This window comes from Balaenoptera acutorostrata, chromosome 3, assembly GCF_949987535.1.
Source record: "Balaenoptera acutorostrata chromosome 3, mBalAcu1.1, whole genome shotgun sequence".
Taxonomy (NCBI): Eukaryota; Metazoa; Chordata; class Mammalia; order Artiodactyla; family Balaenopteridae; genus Balaenoptera; species Balaenoptera acutorostrata.
Window position 1 is genome coordinate 63,251,963 of NC_080066.1, and position 14,157 is coordinate 63,266,119.

General features: G+C 56.5%; 1 protein-coding gene across 1 annotated transcript; it reads right to left on the reverse strand.

Moving 5' to 3' along the window:
* Window positions 1-37: 37 nt before the first annotated feature.
* CLK3 (CDC like kinase 3) lies at window positions 38-10,644 on the reverse strand. Its single transcript, XM_007197710.2, has 12 exons — window positions 10,493-10,644; window positions 9,593-9,809; window positions 7,615-7,711; window positions 7,271-7,337; window positions 4,856-4,972; window positions 4,030-4,196; window positions 2,677-2,771; window positions 2,457-2,586; window positions 2,132-2,214; window positions 1,488-1,567; window positions 1,205-1,295; window positions 38-532 (listed from the first exon to the last, which is right to left on the reverse strand). Exons 1-12 carry the CDS (start codon window positions 10,642-10,644, stop codon window positions 356-358), a joined length of 1,473 nt encoding a protein of 490 aa, XP_007197772.1. The 3' UTR covers window positions 38-355.
* Window positions 10,645-14,157: the final 3,513 nt, after the last annotated feature.

Here is a 14,157-nt window from a genome sequence, read left to right on the forward strand (position 1 = left end):
TGTGCCTGGCCCAGTTCACACTTAGCTCTCCACAAGCTGAACTGCTAAGAAAGACTTTATTAATAAGGTAGGGAAGGGAGAAGGCAAGGAGCCTGGAGATGGACACACTGGTACCAGGGGTTACAAACAGTAAGAAACACTTTATTATAACTTTACAACATATAAATAGCTTGGGTCAAATCTGTGCTTTCTGGCAGCTGGGCATCAAGTCTCCTCCCCTGTAGGCTCCTGCCTTCCTTCACATTGCACTGTTCATTGGGTGGCTCTGGCCCTGGGGCCGGTGGTAGAGGTTGGAGAAAAGGGGCCGGGCAGCCCAGTTCCGCTCTCCATCTCCCAGTGCGGTGGCCTGCGCCTGTCATCTGCTTGGGTTGCGGCTGGTGTGGAAAGACCGCTCCTCAGGGGTCAGACCAGCAAAGAAGGGATGCAGCAGGGCCTCCGCCAATGTGATGCGCTGGGCAGGGTCAAATTCTAACATCCGTCTCATCAGGTCAAACAGCTGCACGTGCTCCGGGGAGTCTTGGAGCATATAACTCTGCTCAGGGACACAAGGTGTCTCAGTGTGATGGCAGGGTCGTGGGAAGCCACAGCAGGTCCCCTTGCCTCTGGGAAGCCTTGCTGCGTGGCTGAGGAGGAGGCAGGGATGCCTCCCTGGAGGACTACTTCTCCCCTCCTGGACAATGAGCAGCTCTTTTCTTTTTGTGCCTGTAATAATGTTTGCTCTGAACTTGTCAGGCTACTGGGTGTCTTGCTGGCTTGGTGCCTCTCCCCCCAAGTGCAAAGTTCTGACAGGTGGGTAGAAATCACCTCTCTGGAATTCACTTGTCCAAGCACCAAATGCAGTTGACAAAGAGGCTTCCTGGCCATGTCTAGGTCTTCCCTACCCCTCACCTCAGTCCTGCCTAGTTCTTCCCAAAATTGAGAGAAGAGGGGGCAGGAAGTAGCACGGTCTCTGACATCTGGCTCTTCTGGTGTTCCCCAATTACATTCACAGCCACCCTGTGGGGAAGGGGTAGAGCTAAGGGCCCCTCTGGGGCAGTTTGCAAGAAGCCCCACTGCCAGCACCCAGCAGCCTTAGGCACAGCCTCCCATAGGGCCGGAACCAGGAGGCAGCCTGTAGCTGCCTGGCCTGTCTCTCTGCTGTGTGTCTGCCCAGTGCCTGGGGTCTCCTTGGCATAAGTTGAGCTGGGGGAAGCCAGAAACTGACCTTAAGAGGTTTGCAGTTCTCCTTCACATACCGGCCATCAGAGCTGTTCTCATCCCAAACCAGGCCCCCTTTGTAAAAATATTTCTGCTTCCTGAAAACAAAAGGACAAGAAGGGTCAAGTCCTAAATGGGAAAGACAGCGGCAGCCTGAGGAATGGCAGCAAAGCAAGGCAGGGGATCCTGGCCTGACCCAGTAGGAAGGTCTCGGCAACAGGTTTGCCAGGTCACTCCAAGGTGGGAAAGGCCCCTAGGCCAGCCCTGAGGGAGCAACCAGGGCTCCTTACCTGGTACGGTGGATCATGTGTGATGGGATGGGCCCTAGGATCTTCTCCATCATCACCAAATGCTCTCGGTTTTCGTGGGTCTGTGGAAGGTTAGGGACACAGCAAGTGGGGGTTAGTGCCAGCCTCCGCCCCCTCAGGGTCCCTCAGGGAATAAAGGACAAAAAAGATGGGCAAGTTCCCTTCTTGCCCCAGGAGACGCAAACCCACCAATGGAATAGCAGTCCCAGCCTTTCTGACCTGGTGGCAGCCTGGGACCAGGGATGAGGCCAGCCTGTTCTCTCAGGGTCATGGTCAGACTCCTTGACCCTTCAGGTGCACTGCATAACTACACACCTCTTTCTGGCTACGTTCCTCACTCTCTCCCCAGAAGGTGCCCTGCCCCAGCCCATCCCCATGCCCTCACACATGCGGTGCCCCTTGCCTGGAATGCTCACTCCTCCCACCCCAGTCCTGCATCCTTGATGGCTGACCACAAGACTCCCTGAGTGTTCCAGCTACCCTGACCTCTTCCTTTCAGCATCTACAACCCTCGGGAGACAATCTCACAACATGCTGACTGGTGGGCAGTGGTCCCACACTAGGCCTCTGCAGCCTGTCAGAGTAGCAGCCCTTAGGGTAGTGGGGTGATGTGGGAGAGGCCTTACCTGGAAGAGTGTGAAGCCCCGGTAGTACTCAAAGAGAATGCAGCCAATGCTCCACACGTCGCAGGGCTGTGCCCAGCCCAGCTCTGAAAGCCAAGATGGGACAGGCTATGAGATCCCAGCCTAGAGGTCACAGCACAGCTACCACACTGCCTGGCGAGGCTCCTGCCCAAAACCCAGTAGAAGTCTCTTTCTTGGTAAGGCCAAGTCAACAGCCACAGTGACTCAGGACACTGGCCTCAGGTGGTGGACAGGCACCTCACTCCCTGTTTATACCCTCCCAACAACTGCCCGCTTGATCAGGGTTGGAAGCTACACAGTCACTCACCCAGGATCACCTCAGGCGGGCGATAGTGACGGGTGGCCACAATGGTCGTGTGATGCTCGTGGTCAAAGGTAGCACTGCCGAAGTCAGCCACTCGGATGCTGGTGTTCTTCACCGACTTCTCCTCACAGCTCTGAAGGGCAAGGAAGGTGAGCCAGGTCGAGTCTGTCCTGGTGGGTAACGCACCCTGGAACAGGGCCTCAATCTTTTCCCCCACCAATACCTTGTGCTCATTGTAGAGAGTTTCAAACTCAGAATTCACAAACAGGATGTTCTCTGGCTTCAAGTCTGTGTGGGTCAGTTGGTTCTCATGTAGAACTGGGGAAGCAGGAGGGAAGCAGACACTGAAAACCTGGGCTTCCTCTCTGGCGCACCTGCCAGCGCTAGGCCAGCTCCCTCCTCCAAAGCCAGCCTGCCAGACCCCCTCACAGCCCCTAACCTCAGCAGTGGGCCAAGGGAGCAGACCGAAGTGCCTCTGTACTGGCTTCCCTCTCTAGGGTTCTCTGTGCTTAGGGCCTTGGAAGGTTCTGATTCTTGAGGGGGCAGGGGAGACTCTTTCCATTTATAAAACCTCCCTCCACCTCTCTGCAGGGGACCAGGCCTCCTCAACCTGTCTCTCACCAGAGCTGCAGCATCAGCCTTGGGGTGGTTCCCTCTCCCCAGTACCAGCTATGTAATTTGCAAGGCACAGGGCAAAATGAAAATGCAGGTCTTCTTATTCAAAAGTTAAGAATCTCAAGATGGTAGCAGCAGAGTATTAAACCAAGCACAGGGCCCCCTATGAAGCACAACAATGAAGCCAGTCCTGCCTCTCCTCATCCCCAGCCCCAAGCGGGGAGAGGTCTGCCTTCTTTCTCCAACTCCTGTCCCACCGATGGTGGTACCCTGCCACGCATCACTTTTCCCATCTGGCACTCAAGACCCTCACAACAATGTGGCCCATCTCTCCCAACATGGGCCCTCTCTTCACCAGAATGAGTTGCAGCACATGCCAGGCTCTGGGCCGTCGCTGAGTGCTCACCTGGCTTGGAACACTCTCCCCTGTCCCATCATCTATGCAGACCCTGTAGTCTAGCTCTAGGTCTATCCACCTCCTCTCCAACGAGCCTTCCCGACCTGTTCCAACCACTGCAAATCCTGCAGTGCTGAGCACAGGCACCACCAGATATGCTCTCAAAGGCTGGCAGACAGATGGGAAATGACGGTGAGACACAGGGTGTCTATGTTGACAGGACCTGTGGGTGGGACCTGCCAGGTCAGTCTTTGACCTCTTCATCCTATGCAGGAGTGTAGGAACCGGGGTGGTACGGGGCTAATTCTAGAGTGGCTCTTTCCTTTTATTTTTCCCGAGTGCCTGGGGGCAGAGGCCAGCTCAGGAGGCCCCTGGAGGGGACTGCAGCCTCTCCATCCTCACAGATTCCTACCTGAAGGCCTTTCAGCCAAAGGGGCCCTGGTGTCTCTGGCCCAGCAGAATAGTTAACGATGTGCTACAGCGAATGATGGAGAGCAGGACCACCAGATGACTTTGCTGCAGATATGTGGCTGACCCATGCTCCATTTGAGGGTGGAAACTTACACCTAAGGGCGTGGCAGAGCTGGTAGGCCATGTGCCGGACATGTGGTAGAGGGTAAGGCTGGAAGTTATTCTCCTTTAGGAACTCAAAGGTGTTCTTGCCCAGGAGCTCAAAGGCGATGCACATGTGACCATGGAAGTTGAACCAGTCAGACATCAAGACGCACAGGCTGGAGGAGAAGGATGGATGGGGCTCAGGGTCTGCGCTGGGGGGCGCTGGCTGCCTCACCCCCTCTCCTCAGGTGACTCCAGTCCCCACTCCCTCCCAGGCTGCTGGGTCCCACGCAGGATGCAGATACACATAGACAAAGAAAATTATGGGCACAATCCCTGCATCTCAGAGAAAGAGGTGGGGTAACAGCAGTACACTCCACAGAACAAGCATTGCTTTTTTCAACTCCCTCAGCTGAGCTTCCTGAGATCCTGCAGGGCTCAGCACAGTGCTTGGAGGAGGGGAAATGCTCAGTGTCTGTGTGCCAAAGGTGGCTCTCCCTTGGATATCTCTGACTATATGAGAGCCCCAAACAGCTTTGGGTTTGTATCTTGTCTAATGCCCACCACAACCCAATGAAGCCCCCAATTCACAAACTCAGGGCGGGGAGGCCCGTCTCAGAACACAGAGCTGATTGTGGTGGAGCCTAGATTGAAATCCAAAGGTTCCTTCCAGCAAGACTCACTCGCCAAACTCCCCTGGCTCTGGTTGTCGGCAGAAGGCACGGTGCCAACCAGGTGAAAGGGCACTGCTCAGCCCCAGTGGGTCCAGGCAGTTGGGGCCGGAGTGGACGCTGCCCCCTAGGAAGCTTCCCTCCCATTCCTTGCCGACACTCACAACTTGTTCTCTTTGTCCTTCTCCTTGATTTTTTTGAGAACATTGATTTCTAGCCGGGCGGCCTCCCGGTACTTGCCCACGTTGCGGATGATCTTCAGGGCAACCTGAGACTTCCCTCTGGACCAGGGAAGGAAGCAGAATTTCTCATGAGAAGCTGTGCAGCCCTTCCCCCACCCACCACCCCAACCCAGCAACTCCTGGCAAACACTACTCAGGTCTCTAGGAACAGGGCCTGCCCTGAAGACAGCAGATTCTTGATGCCCAGCCTACCCCTTATAACACTAGACCTCTACCCTTATAACAACAAGTTGCTGTTGGCATCCGTGCCAGTCTTAGGCTTTTATGATCTCAGCCACTGCCAGCTCCCGGGGGGGTGGGCAGAGGAGTAGAGCCCTATCCTGCTGACCAGCGCCAGCCCTAGAGCTCACTCAGTAACCCAACCTGTAGGCCAGTCCGTTGATCCTGGCCAGGCGGTCCCACTCGGAACCCTCTGCGGCACCTCCTGACCTTCCAGAGCACATCTACAAGTCTGGGGTTCCAGCATGGAGTGAGGGCCTGGCAAGAGGGTAAGGGCCCCAGCAGCAGGCTCTTCCCCCTGGGAACCCCAGGGCCGATCCCTTTAGCACACCACCCTGGCCCCACCTGCCTGCCTACCAGCCACGGCATTTATCAGAGACCACTGACTGCCAGGAACCCTTGTTCAGTGTCCATGAGGATTTTAATAATTCCTGCTCCACACCTCCCACCCTTACCCACAGCACCACCCCTGTAGGCCACCTGCAGAATCTCAGCAGAGAATATCTGCTGAGGGTAGCCTGCTAGGCCCAACGCTGTCAGGAAGGAACAGCCAGAGTCCAGATGCCCAGTGGGATAGTAGAGTGATAAGTGTTGGCCCACAACGGTGTGGCCTTGAGGCCTCTGGGAAGCTGGCCTCGGTGCCTGAGGAAAGGTTTACAGGCCCCAGGGCAGAGGCATCGTCTAGAGAACACCCTGCTTTTCTCTCCCTATCCCATTTTCCCAGATTTTCAGGGCAGGAGAGGACCTCAGGAAAAACCACCACTCCAGCCTCCCAGAACAGGATCCCTCAAGGGCATTCCAACCCTCGACACAGGGAGCTTGTCACTTCCACACAACTACTGCCAGGCTTGGACGGCCCTTCCTTTTGCTGAGCTGAATTCTGCCTCCTCACAACAAGCCCACTGGCCGACTCCCTCTGGACTCCCTAAAGGTCCCCCAAGCCCTGTGCCTACCCATTAGTGACTTCAAAGGCTCACTTTCCATCTAGCTACTCAGAGTGACACAGCCCAGAGAGCCTCCATGTGGCACAGCTCTCAGATCTGCCACATCTCTCTCTGGTCACTGTATAGTCTACATGTCCCTATGCCCACTGGTCCCGGCCCTAACCTCTTGGGCCACACGGGGTCTGAGGGGTGTTTAAATGGGAACTGGGCGCCCAGGGAGGCTTCCTCAGTGATAATCACTACCTTAAATTGGGGCCACATGGCTGGCTGGGCTGCTGGGTCTAACTGTCCTTTCCGAGCAACCCTCTGAACGTGGGAGCACCAAGCACAGCGGTACCCGGCTCCTCCGTTCAACAGCTGGGGGATACAGTCAGACCCCAAGTGTGTCTGTTCATCTCTAAAATAGTGCAAGTCACATACGGGCAGCACGTGGCTCAAATGAGACAACAAGGACACAAGCACTTTCTGGTCAAAGCGCCAAACCAAAGAGAGGGCCATTAAGGCGGGAAGGCAGTGGGCTCCCAGGAGGTAGCCTCCCAGCCTAAGGTGGAGGAGGCAAGGCTTCTGGTCTTGAGGAATGGCAAGGGGACAGAAATGTTTTTCACTGTTCGGTCTAGAAGGGAGCAAGGTACCCCCAGGAACACCCCTACACACACGGGTGCACCCCTGCTCTACCTCAGCACACTCAAAGGGGCCCAACCCTAGCCACACTGGAGAAGGCAGCAGCCTGCCTGGTGAGAAAGCCCAGAGTCTTTTTCTCTCAGCGGGGGCCTGCACGGCCTCTCAGGCAGACCTCCAGAGGGTGAGGGCTCATGCTTGAGTCGGGCTCAGCAGTACTCTCAACCCCCTGCCAGGCCCAGATTCTAAGAGATCACAGGAAGCAGATCCAGACCACGGAGGAGCCAGGTCCTTGCCCTGCTCTGATATCCGCAACCACAGTCCTGGGGAAGTGGGGAAACTGGGGCAGCGCCATTCACTGACCAGCAGTTCTTGGGCAGAGATGCCACATGCCTATGGAATCCCAAGAATTTCTCCCTAGTTCAGGGGATCAGCACAACCCCAATATGCACAGGTCAGAACTCTGCTTTGGTGCTACCCTTTAAAAAGAAAGAGGTTAAGCTTTGTCACCACCTTCAAGAACCTCAGGCCAACTCTTCCCAGGAAGATGGCTCACCTGGCATGGTCCAAGCACTCCACCACCTTGCCAAAGGTGCCTTCACCCAGGTTCCCCACGATCTCATCTAGGAGAGAAAAGAAACAGGGCATGAGGATCTGGAGGACAGAGGATCGGCAGCTCCTGCAAGTTCACAGCATTCAAATTCTCAAAAACAAAAAAGGTTTCTCTCTCACTGCTACACTCTTAAAAACAGAAGTTGCTAGCGTCTGTGTCATTCAGGCAATTACTGGTGGCCCCGCTAAGGCGCCACGCGCACTAGAGGCCCCTCCAGGCAGGAGAGGTCTCGTCTAACAAGGGGGGTAGAAAGTAGAGAGGTAAAGTTTTACGAAAGGTGGCTGTACATCGCTCTTGGAGCCAATCGCCGATCCGGCACACCAGGTGGCCCTCCTTGTCATCTTCCACACTCCGGCTGCTGCGCTTACTGCTCTGTTGGCTTCTCTGCATGCACCGCCCCCCGAAACGCCATCCGACCAATCGCATGGTAGGCGGTTCCGATTGACAGATTGAGGTGTCAGTCAAAGGCAGAGGTGGAGACGGTGAGGAGCCGGTGGGTTGGTTGATTGGATTTTCCAGATCCCAGCATTTCATAAGGCACACAGCATATATAACGATAGGGATATTGCAAGGGACACGTCAAGACACAAACTGACTTCAAAAACAGAAAAGTAAAAACAGCTACAGGTATGTAAAGAAAACTCGGACATTATCTAAGAGAAGGGCGCTGCAAATGCTCAGAAAGACAACCAGCCTCTGCTGCTGAGGGGCTGCCGTGTAGGGAGTCACAGGCCTGACTCCCTCCTCCACTGAGTCTCCCCCTCCCGGGCCCTCCCATGATGGCTTCGGCCAGGGTGAAGACGCAGTGAGAACGGCGCAAGAAGATGGCTGGCCCAGCCTGGGTCCGATCATCCAGAATGGTCAGAGGCCACTCTGGCTGGCTTCAGCTGCAGAATGCCCAGCCTGCCCTTGCCTGCCTCTGTTCGCCCACGCAGTCCTGCACATGCCCGACAGCTGCCACCTGTCCCTAGACGGCATCCGTGGCCAGACTTAATTAACATCACCAGCAGAAACGGCCTTCCGTCAGCAGCCCTTGTGCCACCAGCCTCGAGCAGGGAAGGAGCCCTGGATCCTCTGGGCCAGTCGACTCTCCAAGGCCTACCACCACGATGGCCCACACAGGCCCCAAGCCAGCTCCTGCCCTGGCCTTGGCACCTATGCTACTCACAGGCCAGGCCCGGCCCATCCTGAGCCTCATGACGACAGAGGGCACCAAAAAGAGAAGAAGCAGAGCCACAGACCTGCACTACCATCCTGTGGCAGTGTGCAGAGAGGCCACTGGGCCATGCCGGGTGCCCAGTCAACCTCAACCCGTGGCCACTCAAAGAACCACGGGAAAGCTCGGCAGAGAAGACGCCTGGCTCCCCTCCACTGCTGCACCACTACTCCTCAGGGGCCTCACGGCCGGCAGCGAGTGAGGGAGGGAAGAGAGCTGGGGAAGAGAAGAGAAGACAGCATATACCCTCAGAGATACACAACTGGCCTTCCTTCCCAGAGGCCTGAGCGCAGTGTGGTTTCCTGGTCTCAGCAGAGACCCTTCTATACAACCCTTCACATTAAGGATGTTTCCAGGCCCTGCTCTGGGCATGTGGCCTGCAGCTGGACAAGGCCTGGAGCTGCGGGCCTTTCTGCCATTTCTTCACATGCCCCACCACACAGACAGCTTGTCCCCCTTGCCTTGACTGCCCCTCACGTGAAGAGGCTAGGCTGCAGAGGACCTGACTGGAGGTTAGAGGGAAGGTCCCAGTCCAAGCTAATTGACGGGCCCTCCCCTACCCGTGGGCACTCCAGCCTCCGGGCCTTTGTTGAGGGGTGTGGAGAAGAGACTGCAGAGGTGGATGCAGTCCATACCAGTCGGAGCACTCAGCTGTGTGTGTAGGGCAATCTCTGGGTGGGGAGGACCAGGCCATACAGCTCCAGACCACGTACCAGCAACCCTATTAAGGATTCTGAAGAAGTGTCTCTGGCTACTTGCGCATGTGGCCTGTGCCTGGAGCGGTGTGGAGACACAGATAGGCTGGGGACCAGCCAGCGCCGGAACCAGAGCCCCTAAGTTGCCACTGCCCATGGGCCAGAAGATAGAGGAGCCGGGCCCCCTGCCCAGCCCTGCACCTGGACCAGACGACACATACACACACACACGCACGCACACCAAATGCACGTGCGCAGGGCTGGCAGTACTCACCCAGACCAGCCAGCCTGAGAGAAGGCTAGAAAGAGACGAGGCCTTTAAGCCCCAGCCAGCACACTCTGGCCACCACTCACCGAGGAGGCGCTGCTACAAGACCTGGTGCGGCGTTTGTGGCAGTGGTGGGCATGCTTGCGGGTCCGGTATGGCTCCCTTTCCCGTGACCGCCGTCGATGATGGCAACGTGAAGATCCATAGTAGTCCTCTCCAAAGGATGGGCTCCGCTCTTCACACCGGTATGTGTCGCTGTCATGGTGCTCCCGGTATCTCCTCTGGTAGGGCAGGCGGTCATGGCTGCCAAGACGGGGATAGGGACACTGGTCAGAGCTTCCTCCCACCAACCGGGCTCCTGCTACTAGTCAAGACTCATGTGGTGGGGCCCCTGCAAAGAGCTCTCAAGGGTAGCCTGTGGGAGCAGAGGCATCCAGACTAGGGGAAGTGGGGGAGGGGGAGCACGTGTGCGTGAAATCCAACCTCCAGAACCCCGGTTCCTGACAGCACCCCTCCAGCACCACAGGAGGCAGAGCACTGGGAAAGGTGAGCATGGTGGAGGACCTCTGAGGGTCCCCCATCCCAGAGCTCTCTGTGGCCTGCAGAGACTGTTATTTTGGTCTGGGGACTGAATTAAGACCAGGGACCAACTTCTGGAAAGGGCTGAGGTTATGTTCCCAATCCACAATGAGGAAGGCTCAGAGGTTAGCAGGGGAGATGCTGGCCTAGAAAACGGGGGAATGTGTCAGGAGAAGGAAGACTCAAGGATAGAGAAAGAAAGGTTGGCATGGATGGTGGCGAACTGAGGCCAGGGAATGCAGGTGAGATCAGGGGAAGAGCCTGAAGAGGACAGGGCAGTGATCAATGTGCAGCCGGGCAGAGGCGGCAGTCACCTGAAGAGGCCCAGGGTTGCCACAAGCCTCCAGGCTGTCTCCCTAGCCAGGAAGTGGGAAGGAATCCTTTCTTCCAACCTAGTTCCCTCTTACCTTCTAGACCGAGATCTCCGGGGCGGAGGCTCCCTTCGAGACGGGTATCGCAGTCTCCCTTCATGCTCCCGACTGTAAGACCTCCTCCTCTTCCATCGGTAGCTCAGGTACGGGTCTGGCTCAGGGGAGCGGTATCGCTTACAGTGATGCATCTAGGCCATGAGAAATAGAAAGCCCTGCTAAACACGCAGCCAGCCACAGGGCTGCCCAGGCAGCCTAGGTGCTCCTGAAGAAGAGGCCCATTGTTCTGTCTGGGGGCAGCCCCTCCCAGGGGTTCATGAAGTGAAGAACTCAGGTCACACTGGTCAAACAGCAGACGATGGGTAACACCCTTCTCCACCAGAGAACAAAGAAGCAGCTGCCTCCCCAGCACAGCATCATTGGCCTGGTGGGCTGAGCACTCAGGGAACCTGGAGAGCCAGGACAGGTGCCGAGGCAGAATGCAGGGAGGGGCTGGTGAGCACCATCACAGGAGACCAGGGCCAAGTAGAAAGGGAGCCTCCTGTGCTCAATTCCCTCCTGACTGTCTGTAGAGTCCTATGAAGTGCCTGCTCTGTTGAGCCAGAGGCCAGAGTCAAAAGGCTGCTGGCAGGGAGCCAATACACAGGAGCAAGGGGTGAAGGCCCTCGAGTTTGAGAAGCCAAGTTGCCTGGCTGAGGCCCTGAATTGTACCCTGCTCAAGGACCACAAATCAGTGTGAAAAGCCACAAGCAGAATCGAGAAGACCAGCCCTTGGACTGGGTCCCACAAACATTCCCTAGCCTACCTGAGGGTCTGGCCAAGCAGACATGGGGGTCTCTGCAGCCCTTGTTGGTCTACATTCAGTCCTAGCATCTGTAAAGATGCCAGGGTCTTCAGAGCAACCAAGTCACTTGCCCGAGGCCTGTTTAGCACCCACAGACCACCTGTCACCGGTGCCATGCCAGGCAGTGCCTCACCTCCAACAGTACCATTACTGTGCCCTCTTCTAGATTCCCTGCTCCAATATCCTCTTCTGTGCCCATCTCAAGAGAAGTCAGAAGGCTGGCTGTCTGGCAGGCTCTGGGCTCGGGGAGGCAGGCCAAAAGGGCCCCACCTCACTATTCCTGGTTCAGTCGGGACTTACACCCACCACAGAAAATTGCCAGATTGGATCAGCCATCAGCTGAGAAAGATGGCTATGTGAGGCCAGCTCCCTGTTCCACCCACATCCCAAACCCTGACACTGCCTCCACAGGAGGGCTGGGCCAGAGACCGTAGCCAGCCTTCCTCCCAACCCTTCACTTGGCCATAGCCAACCAATGGTGGTCAGTCCTGGGCTTGCCTGATCAAGCACATTTTGGACAAATCCACTGAGGCTGTCCCATCTTATGAGAAGGGTCTGTCTGGAGGAGAACAGAATGGAATGGCTCTCCGTAAACGAGTAGGTCAGGGAGGCATATCTGACAAAACCCCTGAGAACTTCTCTGCAATCCTGAGAAAGTCACTGCCCTCAGTCTCCCCGCGAGCAGCTGTCTTCTGCCCTCTACCTGGAAGCCCAGGCCACAGCAACCCTTGGAGATAAATACTTTGTAACAGCTCAAGAACTGTTCTGTTCTGACTAATATTTCACTGTTTCCCTGCAATTATGGCTGGGTCAGGTGCCCAAGCGATGGAATGAAGGCACTATCTCGCATCTCAATAAGTGACAAGGAAGATGCTCCAATGGCCAGGACAAAGGCCCTGCCCATCCTCACTGGGCAAAGCACCAGACCTGGAAGACATGGTCTAGTCTACAACAGGCCAAAGACTCTCTCCTGGGACCTAGAAGATTCTTATGTATGCTCATGTTAGTGGAAAGAGCACAGCTTCAGATGTCAATCTGAATCCTGGCACTGCCACCTCTAGCTTGTGCCTTTAGGCAAGTTATTAAACAAGTCTAACCTTCAGCTTCCTCTTGCAACAAGGGGATAGTAATCTCTTATAGGATTCTGTGCAGATTAAATTATATCACTCCTTTAAGTAACATGCGTAGTACATGCCTTTAGGTCAAAGGCCTAGCACAGGTCTGGGCCCACAAGAGGTACTGAAGGCAGCTTTTCATTACCAACATTAAAAAGGTTCCAGGTAACACCTCTGGGTCTGTGTTAAATGCCCTAAGCGCATTAAGGACATTTTTAAGTCCCTTCCAAGGGACCAGAGGGGAGAGAGATCCGGGTAGAAAACCCTGAACGAAATCCCAGTGCTGCCTTACTGGCCTCGTGACCTTATACACTGGGCATTGGTTACCATACCTGGAAAATGGAGATAACACGACCTCCCAGCCAACTTGGCAAAGGAGATGACAAGTATGAAAGCTATGTAAGACATCACACACAAGGCAATCATAGAGAATATAACTTCTCCTTTAACACATTCTAGGCAAGTGAAATATTAGGAATACCAGATGCTCCTCATTATCTTCCCAGCTAGGGCTCTAGGGCCCATTTCTCATCAATTATCTCTGATTCTCTGAGACCTCAGCAAACAGGTTGTTAAGCTATGCTCTGGAAGGCTCTGCCTCTGCACAATGAAGAAAAAGGTAAGGTGAAGGAAACCAGGCGGAGGATGCCAGCTTTTCTCTGAGCACAGGCCTAGTTGTCTTCTCATTTGCTGGTCCTGGCCAGAGAACTGGGCTGACAAGAAGAGCAGCCAGCCAGGTCAGTGGCTGCCCTCCCGGATTCCAGCCACCCCAGCGCCCCATGGTTATTTTTGGCTGACGCTGCCCCACCGCTGCAACCTCAAACCTGCCACCTTGCAAGCCGCCACCACCGGGTGAAACGCTCCTCCTTTTCAAGGGCATGGAGGAGGGAAGCTGGAAGGCCGCCAACTCCGCCTCGACGGAGCCCTGGCTCAGGCGATTCCCACCCCAGCTCCACACGAGGACACCCGCACCCGGAACTAAAGCACAGAGATTCCCGGACCGAGGAGCAGCCCGGGCATTTGTACTGTCAGCTTGGCCGGGCCCCTCCTCCGGGCTGGAGCGGATCCAGCATCACAACAAAACAAGCAGGGGGCCTGAGACCCTCGCTCGCGTCCCCTCCTGACGCCTCGGTTCCCACAGATCTCAGAGCCCCGTCCCCCATAACCGCCGCCAGTGGAGGCGAGGGGAGACCTGGGGGAGGGGGAGGGGGGAGGGGAGGGGAAGGCCAGCTTGGGCCAGAATCAAACTCCAACCCGCGCGGGGAAGAGGAGTGTGCGAACTAAGCCTCGAGCCGGGGGTAGGGGAGTGGTCTGAAAGCCCCTCCAGGCTATCCCAGGTAGGACCCCGACCCCATTCCGCGGGCAGGTGCAGGGCCCAAACAGGATCCCTGCTGGGGCCTCAGAGACCTCTTAGGCTCGGACTCCAACACGCGGGATCGAGAGGTCGGGATCTGCGGTGACCGCCCTCTGGGGGAGAAGCGACGGGTCAGGGGTGAGAGGTCGGGTCCGCGGCCTGAGATAGACCGAGAAGAAAACGAAAGGGAGTAGCCCGAGACCGAACCGGGAGCCCTGGGATCCACACCCAGCGCGCCCACGCCTCCGACTCACCGCCCGCCACCGCTCCCGTCGCGGGCCCGGACCCCATACTCACCGTCTCCCAGGCTCCGGCTGCAGCTAGGCCCCACTCCCCGCTCCGAGCGCCTCTTCCGCTTCCGGCTCCGGCCTCCGCCCGTGGCAGCCCCGCC